Consider the following 22554-nt stretch of genomic DNA (forward strand, 5'->3'; position numbering starts at 1 on the left):
AGTTTTTTTTTTTTTTTTTTATTACTTTTTTTTGGGAGAGGTTTTTGCTATAGGGTCATGTGCTCACCAGAAAGACAGAGAGAAATCACCCCCCAGGGGGGATGGACACACCACAATCCCTTCTCCTCCATTCTCCTCTCAGGATCTTGGGCACGCACGCACAGGCACCCGACGTGAGTTTAATACACCGGGTCAGGGACTCGAACCGCAGTTGGCTACATGGGAGTTCAGAGACATAGCCATTACGCTAACTGCTGGTCCCAGTGTTTCCAGTTTTCAGAAAGGATTTCTCTATGCTGCTGTTCCCTGTATCAGCCCAGTGGCATAGAGATGGTTCGGAGCTGAACCACATCCCTATGGGCTAGCTGATGCACGTTTAGATAGACATTGGCCAGCTCTGGTGAGCTGTAGTGTGTTTACTGTCATTTTAAGTTCAGAGCAGTTGGCAGTGCTCTAAAGCACTAAATCATCACTCTCTATTATCCCAAAGCATTCCTTTAATTTGTAATATTGTTTTAATGAATCATTGGATCCTGCAGTCCCCTGGGTAGAATGCTTCATCTTATAGAGTGCTGATATGGAAGATCTCTGCTGCCAAAACCGAAGGAAAAAAATAAATAAAAAAAATCCAATCCTCCAGAAACCACATATCGAATCCCAATGTGGCTGCAGTGCTCCTTGGGGGCTGAAGGAAAGCTTTGGAGTTCACAGCGAGTTTGAAATCTCAGCTCTACCATATCCTCTGCTATACACACTGCACCTTCAGTCCACATCAGGCTCCGTACATACCTTCCATACCTTCCCGTTCAGGAGGGAGTTAAATATTGTTTTCACCTCGCATATTGACGGCTGACTGACCTTACTGCTAGACCTGCTAAAACAGCAGAGGCCAGTTAAGTCCTTGACCCTTGCCACTAAGCTTGACCTTGACCCTTAAATATCTATCAGGCTTTTTAAGGGAAAAAAAAAAAGCTTTTCCTGGAGTTCACTATTCTTGACTTCATGAGAAAAAGTCATGATAAAACCCACATAAATTATTTGTGAAGATTTGATAATATTCTTGGCATTCCGTGCAGATGCATGATATTACAAAAGGATATAGCGCTGCGTTAATTTTCTTACTTCTTCATTTGCAAGGTTCTGGAACATGATAAGGTTTTCACATTTGCATTGATCATGTTTTTCTTCCAAAGGGCTTCCTGAGAGAGCAGATGGAAAATGTTCACCTCTATAATCCACCAGACTTCCCAGACACATAATAATAGGACTGAATCAGCATATGGAGGAAACCACACTGAAAGAAATGCTCGACTTTTTCCATACAGACAGATCCAGTGAAATAAATACCAGGAAAGGGCTATAGATGCTTCCAAAACTGGAAATAACCCTTATTGCAGATTAGGGGGAAAGATGACTCTAGTTTCAGGAGTTTTTTAGTTCTAATTTTGCTTAAGTTTGTTCTTTATAAAAATATTTTTTAAAACATTCTGATATAAGGCATGTGCACTCACTGAAGAGAGGCAGAGGGAGCAAGAGAGAGAGAGGGAAAGTGAGAAATCACTCCCCTCCCCAAGAAGGGTGGCCACACCACAAGCCCTTCTCCATTCTCCTCTTGGATTTTGGGCATGCACGCACATGTGCTTGATATGTTTTTTCTTTCTTTCTTCTTCTTTTTTTTTTTATTTTAAAGAATTATTTATGGGGCCAGCAGGTGGTGGCACAGTTTGAGTCCTGGACCTGGTGGCTTTTTTCTCATTTTCCCTTTCTTTCTCTCTCTGTTTCCCTTTCTGGTAAGTGAACATACCCTACAGAAAATTTAAAAATAATTATTATAACAAATAAAATTAAATAAAAAATTTAAATTATTTATTTATTATTATTTTAGAAAGAGGGAAAGCAAGCCACCAAGTCTGGGACTTGAACCACAGTCGGCCATGTTGGAGTCCAATGATTCCATCTGCTGGCCCAACCTGGTGTGTTTTTCAAGCCAACAAGACTGAGACTCAAATGCCCAGTCAGCCATGTAGGATCCAGCCATCTTAACCATCATCCCAAATGGCTGGTCCCAGTGGGTCTTTTTTTTTTTTTTTTTTTTTTTTTTTTTTCTCTATTTGCTACTTTTTCTTTTCCTTTCCTCCTTTAAGATAAGTTTGTTGGCAAGCTAAAAGCTGGTATCAAGTAATCATACAGTAGTATTTTACTTGAAATTACCTGAAGATTTTGTTGAATGGAAAAGTTTTTGTGTAGACCGTGAAAGATTGTCTTCCTCAAACAGGTATCTGTGTTGCACTGCAAGATTAGAACAGGAAAGTAGGTCTTGGAGATTTATGGTGATTGGCTCAGATTCTGCAAAGAGAAAGAAAACTGAAGTCAAATCTGCTTCACATGGCTGTGGCTACAGAACAGACACCAGCATAAGGCACCGGGGGTTCCTAGCACCTTTCCTTGGGGACAGACTGTGTCAAAAAGATTGTCAGCAGAGATTCTCATTATCAACTATGGCCGTAAGTGGAGAATAAATGTTTCCTGAGTGAGAAAAAAAGGCCTTAACTAACGTAATTTAAATCTTACTTTCACGGCTTCACAACTTTTGTCTGGAAGGAAACCACGGTAGAGGCCCCTACCAAAGATTCTGGAAACATCACTTTTTAAAATTTACCTGTTGGCTGGTGGTCCCGCCTTGGCAGATCCCCTGCTGGAGAGTCCTGTCTTCCATCAGAGTCTTCTAGAGCTGAGCAGAAAAAGATGGCCAAAGGAATAACAGTTGTCCACATGCATGCCTGTGTCTTTTAGGAAGCGAGTCCCAGACCAACTCCTTCCCCACCTGCCATAACCCAGGGATTTTCAGTTGTATTTAGTAACACCAATGACCCAAAACAATTAGTTACCACGATACCTATTTTCTTACTGAAGAATGTGCCCTTAAATGTCATGTCTAGAAGGTGGGGCAGAAACCAAGTTGAACTAGTTGAAGGATCAAGTTGCAATGGCAGCAGTGCCACATGCGTTTCAGGCTGAAACACAACAGCCAGGACGCAATGTATTATCTACTCCTGGAAGTCGAAAGGCCTTCCATACCTGACTCCCTTTCATCGCTGAGCTCTTTCCTTTAGAAGAGGAAGACACATGGCTTAGACTGGGATTTTGCCGGTGACTGAAACTGGGATGTCAGTAAAAGGAAGAACGGGCAGATCTGTCGTATATAAACATACCTGGTATCATTACTGAACTGGGAAAATCATACAAAACAAAGTCTGAATTCTTTTCTTTTTTTTTGAAAGCGATTTTTGCCATAGGGCATGTGTACTCGCCTGAGAGACAGTGAGAGACAGGGAGACAGAAAGCAAGAAATCACCCCCCAGGGGAATGGCCACACCACAATCCCTTCTCCTTTTTTCTCTAGGGATCTTGGGCACGCACACCCAAGCATGAGTTTGAAGCCACTAAGTCTGGGACTTGAACCCCGGTCGACTATGTGGAAGTTTAGCAAAGTAACCATTATGCTATCTGCTGGTCTCCAAAGTCTGGATTCTAAAGGGCTCTAGTATTCCTAAAACCCATGTAGTACAGGCAGGAAGGCATTCTTTATATATAACAGTGGGCCTGAAAGGACTACCATCTTTTGGACCCTGCAGATGATGTAGTGGTTAAGCTACTGGACTCCCACATGATTGACCACGGTTCAAGTCCCAGACCTGGAGGCTTAACACTCATGGCAAGCACAAGTGTGTGAGTGCCCAAAATCCCAAGAGGAGAATGGAGAGGGGACTGTAGCATGGCCATCCTCCCAAGGCATGATTTCTCACTTTTTCTCGTCTCTCAGGCAAGCACAGGCTTCCCTATAGGAAAAATCTCTCTTAAAAAGAAGAAAGGACTACCATCCCTTTCCATTCCAGTCACAGGCCTGTTCTGAAATTGCACCTCAAGTGTCCTGATTGATAGGATGATTGCTTCTTAGTTAAATAATCATCTCCCTAGGGTTTTGGTGAGGACTAAGTATGCTAGTGTCAAAACACTCATTGCACCACCAGCACAGAGCAAGTCCCCCAGCAGGGATAGCAGTTACTTCCATCTTCCCTTCTCTCCCATTTCCTTTTTGTGCTTAGCTTTCCAGACATCAGTGGCCCTGCCCCCTAGAGAGATACTTTTTCAAGCACTTCGAAGGAACTGGTTGAGAATGCCTTATTCAAATATTCATGTGCCCTCTTCTCTACAGTCTTTCCTAGACATAAGCTAAGTACCTTCACAGATGCCTTTCTTTAGTTTTTCACTTATCTCGCCCATCGTGCTGAAGTCTTCGGCATAGAAGAGGTGCTTGTCTGTTGGCTCAGAGGCAATCTCTTGTAGTTCTTCCTCAATGGCTTTTCCTACCCCGACGGCATACATAGTGATACCTATGGTGCAGAGCAGATTAAGAACGAGGTGTTAGAGTTGTGTCCCTAGGTTTGGAAGTTGTGTGTCCTGCACCCAAAGCCAGTGATTTGAAGGGATCCATATCAATCTCCCTTTTTTAAAAACACCTTCCCACTTCCCCTTTTTGGCCCTATGAGCAAAAGAGAAGGACTCAAGAAAGTGTTATCTGGGAGAGGTTAGGTGCTAACCCACCAACATGTTGCTCAGCTATGGTCAGCTACTTAATGAATCTACAGCTGTTTCCTGAGTAGCCTTCTGGAAAAGAAGAAAATAATACCGTCTATGGTTTGCTGCACGGAATCTCTTCTGGAAGAATTCCAAAAAGTAGGTCAGTTTATGACCTTATGATCTACATTCCACTTCTCAAAGGTTCAAGACAGGAACCTTCAGCAACCCTGGCCAAGAGAAACTCTTTCTTCTACCCTCTGGGGGCGGGGGGATACAACCTTGGGAGGCAGAGCTAAGCTGAATGGAAGAATCCACAGACCACTGGCAATGCCAAAGTCTAACCAAAGAACAAACCCGAGTATCAACCTTAGATTGTAAGAAGGATATGAGGTTGTTTTAAAAGCTTTTCTAAATAAAATGAATCATTAGACTCCCTTTCTTCCAATACTCTTCATTTGAAAGTAAAATGCATTAAGAATTAAGTTCAGGATATCCCCAACATTTTTCAGCACTGATACTTATTATAGCTAATTCATTAAACTAGAATGCTTTAACTGCACATAAGAATGGCCTTCTGAGCCAAGGGACAAGACTTTTGTCTTGCTCTGTGTCTGTGTAAGGTCAATAGCCAAGTTCAGCATATTTGTGCAGGAGCCCAGTGACTTTATGCACAACTTCCTAAAAAGGATAGCTGCTATTTTAAGAGTATGTTGGCTACACATAAGAGTAATTAAATTCATTAGAGGATGTCACTTCAAATAAATTTTACTGATTCAAGAACCAAATAAATAACCTGCTTCTCCTATGACCTGCCTTTGGGTAACTGGTAGAAATCTGAATAGGGGAAGTATATGGTAGACCAGTCTTAATTAGACAAATAAAAGGGCTAAGCACTGTTCCTGGAGACCCACATGCTACCCTTGGTACTTTTGAAAATTCAGACTAGAGGACCAGCGGATGGCATAATGGTTATATTGCTGGACTCCCATGTAGTCGACCATGGTTTGAGTCCTGGACCCAGCAGCTTGAAACACACCAGTTGTGTGTGCATGAGTGCTCAAGATCCCAAGAGGAGAATGGAGGAGAAGGGACTGCAGCATAGCCATTTCCCCCACGGGGTGATTTCTTGCTTTCTGTCTCTGTCTCTCTCTGTCTCTCCAGGGAGTACATGCACCCTATAGTAAAAATCTCTCCTAAAAAAAAGAGAGAGAAAGAGAAAAAGAAAGAGGAAGGAAGGAAGAAAGAGAAAGGAAGAAAGAAAGAAAAAGAAAGGAAGAGAGAAAAACAAAGAAAGGAAGAAAGAAAGAAGAAAGAAAGAAAGAAAGAAAGAAAGAAAGAAAGAAAGAAAGAAAGAAAGAAAGAAAGAAAGAAAGAAAAGAAAAGAAAGAAACAAAGAAAGAAAAAGAAAGCGCAGGCTAGAGGGGCCCAGGAGCTGACGTGAGCTCTAGCAAGTCAGTCTGGTGTGAACGGCAAGTTTCACAATCCACCCAGATGATCAGGGCAGGATGCTTTTTGTGGCTATAGCTCTCCTGGGCTAGGGGAAAAGAAGTGAACAGTGAGGTAAGCAGCGTCAATAAAACTGCTGCCTTCACAAACAGAGTGAGTGAAGGTTGGTGGGAACCAGCCTTTCTGTGAGCCGGAATAGAACACCAGAGAGACTGCTAGTACTTTCTCTCCTTGTTCATTCACTCAGCAAGGATTTGTCACAAATTTACGATGTGCCAAGTCTGATCTAGGCACTGGATCTGCAGTCTCATGGGAGGCACCGGTCTGGGCACGGTCTTTTCTGCCTCACAGGACTTGCTAAAACATGTGCCCTTCACAAATACTTAGAGAAGGTGGCTTTCAAGCAAACTGCTTCATGATCTCATGTTTTCTGATCTCCCCCAAGGAACCCAGATACTTCAGCATAAACTGTCTCCACCGGTCATCTGAGCTCTGGGGTTTCCTTTTGCCAATGGCCGTGCTCCTCTCCCACACTGTAGGGCTATGCAACTGACACAACACTCAAGTCTCTCCCTACATTAAGTACGACGGCAGGAAAATCTCAGAGAAAGAGCTGAGCTTTCCTGGAAAAATCTTTTCCAACGTTCTGATTTTCTCAAAAGCTGATTTTGCCTCCTGAAAATACAAGGATATTCTCTCTTCAAGCTATTGTGCTTTTGGCGCCAGCAGGTGGCATGGTGGTTAAGGTGCTGGACTCCTACATGGTGGACCGTGGTTCAAGTTCTGGACTTGACAGCTTGAAAATCACATCAGGTACGAGTGCACGAGTGCCCAGAACCCCAGGAGGAGAATGGAAGAGAAGGAACTGCAGTGTGGCTATCCCCTCTGGGGGAACAATGTCTCATTTTCCCTCTCACTGTCTCTTTCTGTCTCTCTCTGGGAGGCACACACACCCTTGTGGCAAAAACCTTAAAAATAAATAAATAAGTAAAAGGTATATACATATATAAAAGTAAAGTAAAAGCTAAGTAAAAGTTTCCACCAGGAATCCTTTTTGTTTTTGCTATAGGGCGTGTGTGTTTACCACAGAAAGACAGAGGGAGACAATAAATACATACATATATACATACATTCATATGACTTGTATTATTAAAAAAAAAAAAAAAGACAGAGGGAGACAGTGAGAGGGAAAGTGAGAAATCACCTCCAGGGGAGATGGCCATGTTACAATCCCTTCTTCTCTATTCTCTTCGCATCCTGTGTACCCTGTGTGATTTCAAGTCACTGGGCTCGAGACTTGAACCATGTAGTTGGGCCTGTGGGATCTAGCACCTTAACCATCATACCACCTGCTCGGTCTCAAGAAATCTGTTTTTAACAAGCTCTTCAGGTGCTTCTAAAGCAGCCATACCAGTGTTCAGGAACTGGGAACTGTCTATAGTTAAATAACACAGGCGGGGTCATTTTCTCCACAGGAGGTCGTGCACTGGCTTTCACAGTGTGATCACAGATGACACCTAGTGCAGTGTGCGTAGCCTGAGCTAGTCTGTGAGACCTTCTCATCCTTCCTAGGCACTCTATTCCACTTCTGCGGGGTCCCATTAAGGCTTCCAGGTAGCAGTTTGGTAAAGATATACAATGGCAGTTGATAGGGAGACTTTCTATACTCTCAAAAAATTGCACTCCTACTGCCATCCAGTCAGTTTCAGAAACCTGAATCTTGAGTGGTGTAAACCACACCCCCACCCCACATTACCGTTGACCTTGGCTTTACTGGCCCACTCGGAGACATCATCCTGTGCCCGTCCGTCGGTGAACACGATGGCCACTCTGGGCACCCGTGCGGAGAGGGCCCTGGCCCCTTCTACTTGGGTAAAACTTCTCTCAAACATGTGTTTCAGGGCCAGCCCAGTCATGGAACCCTTGCCCATGTACTTCATGTGGGCCACGGCTTTTTTCATGTCTTTGGCCGAGCTGAAGCTTCTCAGGGTGAACTCTGTGCGGACCTGTGTGGAATACTGGAGCAGCCCCACCCGGGCGGCCTTAGGGGAAACTGCTAAGGAATCTATGATGCCGGCGACGAACTGCTTCACAATCTCAAAATTCTCTTCTCCAAGGCTCTTGGATCCATCAATAACAAAGACCAAGTCAATTGGGCCTTCAGTGCATCCTACAAGAACCAAAGGAAAGTTCACAGTTAAGTCATAAAATACTGTGGGGTCGGCAGGTGGCGTGGTGATTGGGGCACTGGACTCCCACATGGCAGACGCTGGTTTGAGTCCCAGACCTAGTGGCTTGCTTTCTCTCTGTCTCTCTGTCTTTCCAGCAACTGCACATGCCCTCTGATACATCTCTCTCTCTCTCTCTTTTTTTTTTTTTTTTTTTTTTAAAAAAAGGCTTTTAAATTTCCTGTCAGGTTGTCCCAACAGATGGCATGGTGGTTAAGGTGCTGGATTCCACATGGCCAACTATGCAGTTTGAGTCCTTGACTTGGCAGCCTGAAAAACATGCTGTGCACATGTATGTAGATGGCCCAAATCCCAAGAGAATGGAGAAGATGGGATTACTCATGGCCAGTGCTCCTAGGGAGTGATTTCTCACTTTCCCTCACTCTTTGTGTCTCTCTGTCTCTCTCCAGTGAGAGCATGTGTCATCTAGCAAAAAAATCTAAACAACAAAAAATTCATCATGTTTAGAAAGAACTTTTATTTTAAAATAATTATTTATTTAATTTCATTCATTCATTCATTTATTTTTTAATTTGACCAATGAGAGAGATAGAGAGGGAAAATGAGAAAGCAAGCCACCAGGTCCAGGACTTGAACCATGGTCAGCCACATGGGAGTGTCCAGAGCCTTAACCACCACACCACCCGCTGGTCCCCTAGAAAGAATGTTTTTACTCTAAAATAATTTAATAATTTTTAAAATAATTTCTCTTGCTATTTTTTGGTCTTTTTGTTTGTTTGTTTGTTTCACAAACATCTCTCTTTTCCTAAACTAGAATGCCCAGAACCAAATATAATTCTCCATTAGAGAAAGCACAATTCTACCTCCCTTGTTCAGATATTATTTTAAAATTTTGTATTTATTTTATTTTGTTTGTCTTTATTCATGATAGCGCACATGTGCACACATGAGAGAGTGACAGAGAGAGGGGAGCAATCTCCACAGGATGTGGCTGAGCTTTTTCCTCAGTCCTCCAGCCCTTCTGATCTTGGGCACTTGCACGCGTGCCCAGTAGGCTTCAGGCCAGCCAAGCCAAAGATTCAAACCCTGGCTGCCATGTGGAATCTGGCTTCCCTTAAGCAGTGCTTTTCCAATGTACCACAGAGCAGGCCCCAGGTATTATACTGAGCCTAAGATGCCCCGAGCCTTTGGGCTGATAATGCACTTGCTGTCATTTCAAACAGAGTGTTTCTGCAGGTGCTGCAACTAAGCTCTCTCTCCCTCCGCCCATTCTGTATTTGTGCATATGCACTTATATTTATGAAAGAAGTGAGGGCATCGTTTCCTGAAAATACTCCAACAAGCACTTGATTCAAAACCAAATTAAAGCCGGGAGCCAAGTTCTGATCACTTACTCTTGCACTGTCTTCCATCCTCGGCTAGAACGAATCCCTCTGAGCACTTGCAGATGTAGGAATCGCCATTATTAACACAAATGTGTTCGCAGCCGTGGCGAGCTGATTTGCAGACATCCTTCCCTGAGGAAAAAGTAAGACGTTTCACAATCCGGTCAGTGTAGAAGTGAGCTAGATTGAATAGGCATGTAAGGAGAGAGATGACAGAAATGATCCATTTAAAAAAAAATCCATCTTGGGACCAGCAGTTAGCATAATGGCTATATTGCTGGACTCTCACGTAGTCGACCGCGGTTTGAGTCCTGAACCCGGTGGCTTAAACTCATGCCAGGTGCGTGTGCGTGCGTGCCCAAGATCCTGAGAGGAGAATAGAGGAGAAGGGATTGTGGCGTGGCCATCCCCCCTGGGGGGTGATTTCTCGCTTTCTATTTCTCTGTCTCTCTCTGTCTTTCTGGCGAGCGCACGCACCCTATAGCAAAAATCTCTCCAAAAAAAAAAAAATCCATCTCTGTTCAAACCTACTTTACAACACCTTTTTTAGTATCATATTCAGCACATACCATGATAAGGGCAAAGTGGCCCTCAGAAAGAAATCTCTAGTCCCTACAAGTCTGAATGGTAGGTCAGTGGGTAATCGTGTATCTGAATTTATTGTTAAGTTTTAGGGGCTAGCCTGTGGTGTGGTGGTTAAAAGGCTGGATCCTAAGTGACTGACTGCATGGCTCGTGTCCAGACCTGAAAGCTTGAGAAACACCAGGGGTGTCTGTGTGCCCAAAATCCCAAAAGAAGGGATAAAGGGAGGTGAAGGGATTGCGATAAGACCACCCTCCATAAGGAGCGCTTTCTCACTTTCTTTCTTTCTCTCTCCCTCTCTCTAGTGAGTGCATGGACCCTCTAGCAAACGTAAAAAATATTTATAAACACTGTCAAAGCCCCCAAAAGGTAGTAGATGAACATTTCAGATTCCCACCATGAGAAAAATCCCTGCCCCACAACCTCCTAAGCTCACCTCACTGAGCTAGTGTGTCACGTCCCTCTCTTCCTCTGGGTGCTGTAAAAGCTAATTTTTTCTTTTTTTTTTTTTTTTAGAAATTTTTGCTACAGGGCACATGCACTTGCCAGAGAGACAGAAACAGACTGAGAGACAGAAAGTAAGAAATCATCCTACTACAGGGGATGGGCATGAAGCAATCCCTTCTCCTCCATTCTCCTCTCAGGATCTTGGGCAGGCATGCACATGTGCCTGGCTTGAGTTTCAAGCCTCCGGGTCCAGGACTCAAACCTTGGTTGGGCATGTGGGAGTCAAGCAACGTAACCATTACCACATCTGCTAGTCCTTTTTTTTTTTTAGGTTTTTGTTATAGGGCATGTATGTTCACTAGAGAGAAAGGGAAAGTGAGAAATCACCCCCTCCAGGGGGAAGGCTGTGCCACAATCCCTTTTCCTCCAGTCTTCTCTTGGGATTTTGGGCATGCACGCCCACGTACCTGACATGAGTTTCAAGACACTGAGTCCAGGACTTGAACCACAGTTAGGAATGTGAGAGTCCAGCACCCTAACCACGATGCCACCTGCTGAAGGTTAATTTCGTGTCACTTGTGCTAAGCTGTGGTGTCCAGTTGTTTGGTCAAACAGCAGTCTAGATGACACAACGAAGGTGTTTCTTTATCTGTGATTAACACTGAAATCAGCAGACTTTGAGACTATCAAATTATCCTTCAAAGTGTGGGTGGACCTTATCCAAACATTTGGCCCTAAGGGAAAAGGCCTTACAGAAAACAAACAAACAAACAAAAAAGGTACCCCAAGAAAGAGGGACAGTTCTCCCCCTTGAGCCTACTTACTTCTGCAGCGTTTCCCATCCTCAGCAAGCCGGAACCCCTCCAAGCACTTGCAGATATATGATTCGCCCCTGCTCACACACACGTGTTCACAGCCGTGGTCTACTGCTTGGCAGACATCTTTCCCTGAGGATGGCAGAACAACTTAAAAGACTTTTACCAACATGAGTTTTGTAGGATCCATCCAACTCGGCCAGTGGACTCTAGTACCACTTAAGCTAAAGGGTAACATTGAGGATGAAGTTTGGTGGCTCCAATTGGGGTGAACGCTTCTAACTTTTTCAGTATCATGACCATCAGCCTTTCCCCGCACCTACCTCAGGGTCTCATAAATATGAAGTTCATCACCAACTTTCTGTAGCTATCGTTTCTGACATTATAGAATGGAAACACTGCCAGTATGACTACTTAGGAAAGTTAAACCTCAGTTCAGATTAGCATCACTGGAATCTAATTTTGGCTTTGTCCCTGACATAACATATGACTTAAGAGCATCACTAAGTTCGAGGAGTCTCTGCTTTCCTTGTCTGAAAAATGAGAGTGAGTAATCATTCCAGTGATCCATCGTTCCTTCAAATAAAGCCACCATGAGTTGCTCTTTCCATAGCACTTTTGAGAAGCTTGAGAGAAAGATGGAAATCACGCTCGCCCCCTGATCACCCAGTGATCTGTTTTGAGATTTACACCAGCAGTTCTCTCAGAGGCTGCTTGGCCCAGGCAGGTGTGGTGTGGCCCCACTTAAGAGGCTTTGCTTTCTGAAATGTAAGAATAACCTCATCTCAAGGTGAGGGATTTGTGATGCCAGAAATAAGAGCCACAGCCATCACACTATTAAAGAGATAAACAGAGGCTCAGAGAAGTAAGCAACTTCCCAGCTAATAAACAACGGAGCTAGAAGACAGACTCTGGGTTCCAGCCTGCATGTCTGGCCACCAGAGCACATGGCTAAGCCACTGGTTCTTGTCGCTGAGTATCAATGAGCAACTTCAGTCACATCTCTGGCATTGACTTTTTTGTCTGTTCGCTTTTTAAAATCAGCTTTGGTTTTTAGGACAGTGTCAGACTTACAGAAAAAGTGAGATGCTATTACAGAGAATTCTCATTTACACCACACCCAGTTCCCCCTATTATTAATATATTTAATACGGTCTGGTATATTTGTTATAATTAATGACTCTATATAGATATGCTACTCGCTGAAGTTCTTTTTGATTTACATGTATTTAGTCTTCACCTGATGTCCTTTTTTCTGTTCTAGGACCCTATCCAGCATGCCACATCACATTAAATTGTGTGGCACTGACTTTTTTATTTTTCAAAATTTTGTCAGAGGGTGTATTCATTTGCCAGAGAGAGAAAGTGAGAAAGTATCCCCAATGGGGGACGATCATGTAGCAATCCCTTCTCCTCCATCTCTCCTGTCAGGACTTTGGGTACACACACACACGCACACACACACACACACAATGTGTTGTGTTTTTCAAGTCACCGGGTCAGGGACTTCAACCGTGCAGTCGGTCATGTGAGCTCCAGCCACCATAGGCCAGCCTAGATATTGACTTTTGAGAGTAACTGGTTTACATTAGCGATCAGGAGAGTGGATTTCATGCTGAGTCTCACGTAGCAATATGAGCCAGTTCCAGTAAAAACTCACTTCTGCAGGTTTTCCCATCTTCACGGAGTATATATCCTTCAAAGCACTGGCACACAAATGAGTCTTCACTGCTTACACACGAGTGTTCACAACCATGGTTCCCCAGAGCACAAGAGTCCAATTCTGAGAATCAAATTAAAATGAGAGAAACAGAAGACAATGACTCATCCATGAGTGACTTGGTCAATCATAAAAGGCATTTCAAACCCCTCACATTAAAATAGCACCCAGACCAGCCCTATGGCCTGATGGTTAAGGGAGACAGGTGCCACATGGCTGACCTCATGGTTCAAGTTCAAGACCCAGTGGCTCGGGACACATCAGTTGCATGCATGTGTGTGTGTGTGCCCCAAATCCCAGGAGGATGGAGAAACAGAGGAGAAGAAACTACAGCATGACCAGGCCCCACTGCAGGGGTGCTTTCTTCCTCTCACTCTCGGTCTCTCTCTGGTGAAAGCATGTTTCCTCTGGCAAATTAAAGAATGGGTAGCTTGATGAGATCCAATTTCAAAAAACCCAAAAGCAAACCAGCCAAACAAACAAACAAGAAAGGAGACTGGCTCTGTGAGCGCGCAGTACTGTACTGCTCAAGAGAAGCTGGATCCCAAATGGCGACCATGGTTGAAATCCCTGGCCGGAACTACCTGAAACACACCGGGCACGTGCTCAAATGCCCAAGATCTGACAGGCGGGAGGACTGCAGGATGGGGTCATGGTGGGACCAGACCTGGGGAGGGTGCTCCTCTCTCTTTCTCTCTTGCTCATGTTTGCATACATGTGCTCTATCCTGAATAAAGAATAAAAGGGAAAAACCCTGTTCCCTATCCTGCATTGCATAAGGTCTATGGGGAAATAGTCTTTTATATACTGAGCAAATACAAATAAAACAATATCACCTCCACAGGAAAAATGGACAAAGACATGAAGAGACCAAGTACAAAAGGAGAGCTATAAATGGCCTATAAATATTAAAAGTATTTCATTGGGGCCATAGCAGGTAGCATAATGGTAAAGGCATTGGGCTTCCACATGTTTGACCATGATTCAATTCCTGGACTCAACAGCTTGGTAATCATGCCAGATGTATGTGCATACATGCCCAAAATCCCAGGAGGAGAAGGGAGGAGAAGGGATTGCAGCATGGTCATCTCTCTGGGGGATGCATTCTATCTCTATCTCTTTCTCTCTGGGGAGTGCATGTGCTCTATCGCAAAAATCTCATTAAAAAACAATTCACTATCATGTAACTATAGCATTGGCCTATCTACATATCTACTAGGTACATATGTGTGTATGTACAAGAAATCTTTAAAAAGTTCAGGGAAGGGGCCATATGGTAGCACTATGGCAAAATGTAGTGCTCAACAAGTCAATCCCACATGAGGAGGTTCCCAGCTTACCTCTGGGGACCTCCCTGAGTTGCTGGGCATGCACCTGCCCATGATCTGGGGCTGGGTGAAGAACTGGGGTTGCTCATGGTGTCAAGACCTTGTTAGGGGTCTCTTTCTCTCTCTCTTGGTCATGGAATAAATAAATAAAAGAATTTTTAAAAAAAGTTTATAGAAAATAAACTTTTGTGTGTTAAGAAGAAACTACGCATGGATGTCAAAAAATGTTTTAATCAAAATAAACTTCTATTTTAATTTCATTTTCCCCTGAACGTTGTGAAGTTCCTCGTATGTATCACACTTAGAAGACTTATTCATTTATTCAGTTGGTCAGTCAATAAACAGCCCATGAGTCCCTACTATGAACCAGGCACTATTCTAAGCTCTAGGGCTATAAGAATGAATAGAACAACGTTTCTGCTTTTGTGAGAAACTTTTTTTCTTCACGAGGTACAGGTATCAGGGGAAAGTGGGGGCACATGAAAAACAAACAATATACAACTAAATAATATGCAAGGTGGGAACAAGAGCCATGGAGAAAAAGGAAGAGAAGGAGACAGAGAGTGGCTGCTAGCTCAGGGTGCAGGGAGGGCTCGTTATTCCATATGGTACAGGCAGATGAGGTGACACTGAGTGCAGCCCTGAAGAAAGAGAGGAAGTGAGTGGCGGTTTCTAGGAGAGAGCCTTACTAGCACGATAGAACAACATTTGCAAACTGCATGTTTTGGGGAAGGCAAAGAGACCAGAGTGACCAGAGCGACTTGAGAGTCTGGCAGGGGATGAAGTCTGTGAGCTCAACAGGGATGGACCGTGTGGGATTTACAGGCAGGGGTCAGACCGAGTGAGGGTGCAGTCGCTGCAGAGTTTTTTTTTCTTTTTTTATCTGTTTCTTGGACTGACTCCATAGTGCAATGGTTAAGCGCTGTGTATAGGGAGCCAGATCCTACATGGCTGATTAAGGTTCAAATTTGGGTCCCAGTGTCTTCAAAAACACTTCCGGATGTGTGTGTGTGTGTGTGTGTGTGTGTGTGTGTGTGTGCATGCCCCAAATCACGATGGGATGGAGAAATGGAGTAAGGGATTGCAGTGTAGCCATACCCCACTAAAAATGCTTACTCTCTCTCTCTCTCTCTCTCTCTGGCAATTGCATGCATCCTCTGTCAATTAAAAAAAATAATAATTTCTTTTGAGAAAGAGAATGAGAGAGCATTTCCTACAGGGCCTTGATGCTGTCATCCATCCTTGGTCTCAGCAAACCCTGAATCATGGCACACCTGACATGTTCAGGGAGGTCTTGGGCCATGAAGCTGGAACCTTCTTGCAGAGCACTGCATTTTATCGCTGCATCATCATCCGTCTCCCAGCTGGAGCATTTTGCGCACTGGAGTGACCCAGTCTGACTTCAGTATAAAGGCATGCTTGGCACAGAACAACGCACCAGTACGGATAGAGCATGGCACAGCGAAGTCAAGGATGACTTCAGGTTGCTGGACTGAGCCATCGGAGATGACATTGCCATCTGTAGAGCTGCAGTAGCTTATGGCGTCCAGAGGTTCATGAACCTGCTCAAAACAGACTGATACTCTTTTTCCTATTTTCTTTTTTGAGAGATTTTTGCCATAGGATGCATGTACTTGCCCAAGAGATAGAGCAAGACAGAGAGACAGTGAGAAATCCCTCTCCCCAGGGGGATGGCCACACCACAATCCCTTCTCCTTCATTTTCTTCTCAGAACTTTGGTCATGCACATACATATGCCCAGCCTGAGTGTCAAGGTGCCGGATCTGAGACTTGAACTGAGGTCAGCCATGTGAGAGTCCAGCACCTTAACCACTATGGGACCTGCTGGCACCCCAGGCGATATTATTGAGGAGAGATGAGCAGTTATTTTTCATAAGACCCACACACACTTCTGAGAGTTAATGCAATCCTTTCAGGCTGAGTAGAATTTCTACAATGGATTTGCCACAAAGTTATTAAATAAAGTTCCCAAAGCACCTGGTGGCTTTTTTTTTTTTTTTCATTACCAAAGGGCATCTGCAATCACCAGAGAGACAGATGGACAAAAAGAGAGAGAGAGGAAAATGTGTCTGGCGTGTTTTCCAAACCAAAAGGGCCAAGATTAGAACCACAGTCAGCCTTGTGGGAGCCAGTTTCCTTAACCACTAGGCTTCAAGACCAGCCCCATGATAACTTTCATTTTTTCATTCTTAGATTTTTGCCATAGGGCACATGCATTCAAGGAGAGAGAAAGTGAAAAGTACTCCCCCACCTCCCAGGGGATGGCCTTGCTACAATCCCATCTCCTATCTCCTCTCAGGATTGTGAGCACGCGTCACGTGTGCCCAACGTGTTTCAAGCCACTGGGTCTGGGACTTGTACGGTGATCAGCCATGCAGAATCCTTAGCCATCTTGCCACCTGCTGGCCTCACCCCACCGTGCTTTTTATAGTCAAGCAGAAATTATATGCTTTTATGTAAAGCATTTTTGCGTATTTCTCTCTGGAGGGGTGTCATCAGAACCACTGTGTAGGTTAGTAAGGCAGCTATTGTTATGTTCCCGTACAGCTAGGCGAGCTAAGATAGAGGAGGGTTAATGGTTTGCTGAGACCAATTGTAAATAAGTGGAAGAACCAAATTAAAAATGTTATCTTATGACTAAACCTCAAGTCTTTTCTGACTACACTGCTTTTTTTATTCTAAAGCAAGCTTTCAAACATGATAGGAATTTTGCCATTCTTTGGGCAGAAGTGCTGCCAAAATCTTTGAATAATGGGAAAATGTTGTTAACCGAACTTTATAGCTGCAGAAGCGATTCGAAGCAGAGCTGTACCCTCCCATTTGCTCTGAACGTGATTTATCTCTCTGGCACATTCTAGATTCATTATTAATGCAGAACATTTCCCCATGGTGTGGGGTAGATCCTCACGTAGCATGGAGTGGAAAGTACAATTGAGTGATCCATGACACAGACGGCTGGCCAGCTGGGAGGTGAACCTTTTTTTTTTCCCTTCATCATGAATTTATGATAAGAACATTCCATCTTCCAAGGTAATAAAATAGCTAGAGCTCTTTCAAGCCAACCTTGTCGAGCCATAATCTGGACAGACCCTGTGAGCATGCTTCTCCCTCCTTGGAGCCTTTCCTGTGCCCTGTCCCTTTTTCTTTTTCTTTTACACATAAAATTTTTTTAGTTTATTAACCCTCTCATGAAAAATCCACACAATCCCCACAGATAGTCATTGCAGAATCTTTACTCCTTCGACTTTTTGCCAGCACCAACATTGGCCTTTGCAGTCCCCCTGACTTTCTTCATTCTGTTCTTGCGTTCCTTTCGCTGTTTTCTTGACGTCTTTTTCTTCTCATAAAGGCCATGCCTTGCAAGTCTATGTTCGGGTTCATTTTTCTTCGCATAATCCAAAGAATCGTAAATCATGCCAAAGCCAGTTGTCTTGCCACCACCAAAATGGGTTCTGAACCCAAACACAAAGATGACATCTGGTGTGATCTTGTTCATCTTCGCTAGTTTTTCTCAAATTTTTGTCTTAGGTACTATTGCCTTCCCGGGGTGAAGGACATCAATGACCATTTGTTTCCTCTGAAGTAGTCGGTTGGTCGTGAATTTCCTGGTTCAGATAGTTACTGTGTCATTCATGATGGCGGTATGTCCTCAAGCAGCCAGGGAGGAAAAGAGCTGCCCTGTCCCTTCAGTTCCCACTCAGGCTTTTATCTTGAAGAGCAGTTGAGAGTCATCCCTACCCAGATCCAAGAGTCACAGACCCCAAGTTTTCCAAGCCCTGGTGGTCTGAGCCTCCATCTAAGTGCTGCTGTACTCATCAGGAAGCTGCTGACATGCCCGTGTTGGGGAGTTCTTGCCCCTGGCTTGCAAGCTGTCCCAAGAGCTTCCCGGCCCAGCTTCTCAGCCCTCCTGGGCTTTCACATTAGGGGCATGTGGAGAGTGTTAACCCACCCCCACTCCTGCTTCCCTGCTATAGGGTGCCTCTCCTCACTGCAGAGAGACAGAGAGGGGAAGTGAGAAATCACCCCACAATAGGGATGGCCATGGCACATGCCCTTCTCCTTTCCCTTCTTCTTCGTTCTCTGCTTGGGATTTTGCACAAGCACGCACATGCACTATGCACTAGGCATACTTTCCAATTCACTGGGTCAGGGCTCGAACTGCACAAGTGCCATGTAGGATCCAGTCATCTTTACCATCACACCACTGGCAGGGCCTCAGTGTTGTCTTTTTTTTTTTTAAAGAATGATTTTATTTAACTTTATTTATTTTAATTTGACGAGAGAGGTTGAGAGCGAGAGAGAGAGAAAGCAAGCCGCCAGGTCCAGGAATTGAACCATGGTCAACCATGTGGGAGTCCAGTGCCTCTAACCACTACGCCATCTGCCAGCCCGAGTGGCTGTATCCAGAGCGGCCAGGCTCCTGAATGTTTTCTGTCCCTTGAAAGGTTGCAGGTAATGTGCACATCTCTTACCAGTATCCCTCCACCTCTCATACCCCCCGCTCAGAACTCGAACACCCTGAGCTGCCCCTTCTCCCATTTCCTGTGCCTGGAAGAGAATCCCCTCTGTCTCCAGCTTGCTCACTTCCTCCATCTCTACATGTCCGATTAAGCATCTCTTTCTCTAGTCTTTCTGCCCCATGTCCCTGTGGCAGCTGTCCTTCCCATCACAATTCTTACCATGTAGACCGGATAGTACATCTCTAATACCCTCCTTACTAGAGTAACTTCAAACTCTGTCAGGACACACATCAAATCTGTGTCCACCCCAGGCATACCCAGTACCTAGCATCTTCAAGTCCTCAGCAAATGCTTGCAGAGAGTGAGCATAAATGATCAAGAGCTTAAGGAAGTAGTACCTAGACTCAAATCTAGAAGGAAATGAAGACAGACTTGATTGGAAACCACTTAGCTGAAATGGGTGAGAAGCTTATAAGAAATCTCAAGAGGCAGGAAGAAAACATTTTCCATCTCAGAAAATGTTTCTTTCCTTTTCACATGTAAGAAGGCAAGTCCAAAAATGTATTTAAATCCTTGCTGTATTATAAATGGGGTCTGTAAGCTGTGATCAGTTTGATTAGAATTTTTAGAATATAGTGCAGGTTTTAGGGTCCATATCTAGCAACCCTGCATACAGATGCAGACTGCTCTCCACATCTGGATTGCGCATCTGGGGGGCCACATGTCTGTGGTGTAGCAATTGTGGTGTAACGTGTTCTGTGGAGTTGCCCCTCTGCAGAAATGACAGACGGCAATCCTGTCTGAGGCTCCACATAAGAGGTTATTAAACTAACCCGACCCTAGAGGAGACAGCCGCAGCGGTCGCCTGCCAAGAGAGTAACCAAAAGCCAATATATAGAACTACCCTGTTTTCTGACTTTTCTTTTCTCTCTCTCTCTTTTCTTAATGCCAGAGGTTGCATGTACATGAGAGAAAAATCACTGTCCAGTAGGGCTGGTCACACCTCAATCCCTTTTCCTTCCATTCTCCATCCAATTAGGAGCCTTTACCTGCTAGCAGGGCTCTAAGTAAAGGTCACCTTTATAAAGGCCCTGGACACCATTACCGTTTGAGCCAGGCCTGGGTAGCCCTAGGGGGCTCCCTAATCCACAGCCTAGCAGGGTTTATTTTTTTTTTTAAAGAGGTTTTTGCTATAGGGCACGTGTGCTCTCCAGAAAGACACACAGAGAGAGAAAGAGAGAAATCACTCCCCAGGGGTATGGCCACACCGCAATCCTTTCTCCTCCATTCTCCTCTCGGGATCTTGGGCACACACGCACACGTGCCCAGCGTGACTTTAAGCCACTGGGTCTGGGACTCGAACCATGGTTGACGACATGGGAGTCCAGCGACATAGTCATTATGCCAACTGCTGGTCCCTAGCAAATTTACTAAAAAGGTGCAGTCATGTCATCTGGCTCTCTGTTACCTGGCACAGAGGTGGGGAATATCTTTCCAACCCCCATTAGCTGTGCCTATACTGAAAACAGAGCCCATTATTATGGGACAGGGTAGTCAGACTGAAGAATTCTGGGGCAGACAGAAGGGCTGTCAATTAGGGGAATAGCTCAACATGCGTGTTACAGCTAGTAGATAAAACATGTCTGTCATGTCATTCCCAAGGACATTCTAACCATCTGATTACCTCATAAGCTATCATAGAGACCAACCTATATAAAATTCAAATTCACCTTTTTAAATTTCAATTTTATTTTAATATTATTATTATTATTATTAGGGAGATTTTTGCTATAGGATGCGTACATTTGCCAGAGAGATAGAGAGAAACAGAAAGCAAGAAATCATACCCCCTCCTGGGGAGGGGATGGCCATACCATAATCCATTCTTCTCCGTTCATCTCTCCGGATTTTGGGCAGTCACGCACATGGTGCTTGACGTGACTTTTTACTGCCAGGTCTGGGACTTGAACCACATTCAACTATGTGGGAGTCCAACAATGCAACCATTATACCATATGCTGGTCCCATTTTATTTTTTTCTTTTAAAATAATTATTTAATTTTCTTTCTTTCTTTTTTTCCTTCTTCCCTTCTTTCTTTCTTTCCTTCTTTCCTTCTTTCCCTCTTTCCTTCTTTCCTTCCTTCCTTCTTTCCTTCTTCCTTCCTTCCTTCCTTCCTTCCTTTATTTATTTATTTATTTATTTATTTATTTATTTATTTATTATTTTAAGTTAACCAGAGAGGGATAGAGTGAGAGAGGGGGAAAGTGAGAAAGCAAGACACTAGGTCTGGGACTAGAACCACAGTCAGACATGTGGGAGCCCATCGCCTCCAGCCACCACGCCACCTGCTGGGCCCTATTGTTTTTTTTTTTCTAAGACAGTCTCACTCTATTGTGATCCTCCTGCCTCAGCCTACTAGCAGGGCCTCCAGACAGGTGTAGCTTTTGGGAATCAAACCTAGGCCTCCCATGTGGTCTTGGTTTGTAGAGCAGCAACATCTTACCAGCATTTTACACTGAGGCTGGGACCAAAATTCACTTTTACTTGGATTGTAAAGGCGAATTTATAACGCGCCATAATGAAGTGCACTGTGGGCATTTGCTCACATAGATGTGTCACTGCATAGGGTTACAGTCACACTTGAAATGAGAATGTGGACAGCATGTATAAGTGGCAAGGTAACACCCAGATGTGAACCTGGGCAGAGGACTCAAGCCAAAAGAAGAAGGGCTACATCTGTTTGGGAGGGCTCAAGAGAATTTCTTAGAAGTCCTGCAACCATCTTATAGTTAGTTATTGATAATCACAGCAGTGAAGAGCATAAAGGAAGGGTATGGAGCCAGTTAGTGGCATGGTGGTTAAGCTGTCTGGATCTCACATGGCCAACTGTAAAGTTTGAGTCCCAGACCTGACAGCTCAAAAAACATGCTAGGGGGAGCCGGCAGGTGGTGTGGTGGTTAAGGGTGCTGGACTCCCACATGACCGACCATGGCTCAAGTACTGGACCTGATGGCTTGCTTGCTCACTTTCCGTCTCTCTCACTCTCTCTCACTCTGTTCCTCTCTGGTCAAATTTAAATACCAAATAAATAAATAAACAAATGAAATTAAATAAAAGAATTCTTAAAAAAATTAAAAATAAAACAAAACAAAAACCACGCTAGGCATGTGTGCTTGAGTGCCTAAAAATCCTCAAAAGAGAAACGGAGGATAAGAGATTTTAGCGTGGCCATCCCCCCTCGGGGAATGTATTCTCACTTTCTCTCTCTCTTGTTAGTACACACACTCTATAGCAAAATTACAACAGGAGGAGGAGAAGGAGAAGAGGAGTATGAATAATCTAAGATGATGGAAAACTAAAACAAACCAACAAGATCTTTCCTAGCTGGTTTCAGCATAGAGTCAAACACAGATGTGATTTAACACTCACCCTCTTTCTGCACCCCCCAGTGCCCAGTTCCTCCCTGAGCTGGCTGTAGAAGCAGTCCAGGAAGCTGCTGGGCTGGGAGCCACCAGCAAGCCACAGCATGGATAACACACTTGCCAAGATTCAAGAATCTATCCCCAGTGGGGAAATACT

The 22554-nt window shown here is 44.2% G+C and overlaps 1 protein-coding gene across 2 annotated transcripts in view; it reads right to left on the reverse strand.

Annotated features, from left to right (window-relative positions):
• The window catches only part of MATN2 (matrilin 2), a 168181-nt gene that overhangs the window by 2137 nt on the left and 143490 nt on the right, over positions 1 to 22554 (reverse strand). Inside the window, exons 10-17 of one of the 2 annotated variants that reach the window (XM_006159724.3) lie at positions 13106 to 13228; positions 11455 to 11577; positions 9611 to 9733; positions 7784 to 8197; positions 4242 to 4394; positions 2660 to 2731; positions 2212 to 2289; positions 1101 to 1199 (exon numbers count right to left, since the gene is read on the reverse strand). In XM_006159724.3, coding sequence (XP_006159786.1) covers positions 1101 to 1199; positions 2212 to 2289; positions 2660 to 2731; positions 4242 to 4394; positions 7784 to 8197; positions 9611 to 9733; positions 11455 to 11577; positions 13106 to 13228 — 1185 coding nt within the window. Of the gene's footprint in view, positions 1 to 1100; positions 1200 to 2211; positions 2347 to 2659; positions 2732 to 4241; positions 4395 to 7783; positions 8198 to 9610; positions 9734 to 11454; positions 11578 to 13105; positions 13229 to 22554 lie in introns of both variants that reach the window. The other variant, XM_006159723.3, reaches the window with a different exon arrangement.

The sequence above is a fragment of the Tupaia chinensis genome, unplaced genomic scaffold (assembly GCF_000334495.1).
Source record: "Tupaia chinensis unplaced genomic scaffold, TupChi_1.0 Scaffold000646_1, whole genome shotgun sequence".
NCBI classification, from domain to species: domain Eukaryota; kingdom Metazoa; phylum Chordata; class Mammalia; order Scandentia; family Tupaiidae; genus Tupaia; species Tupaia belangeri.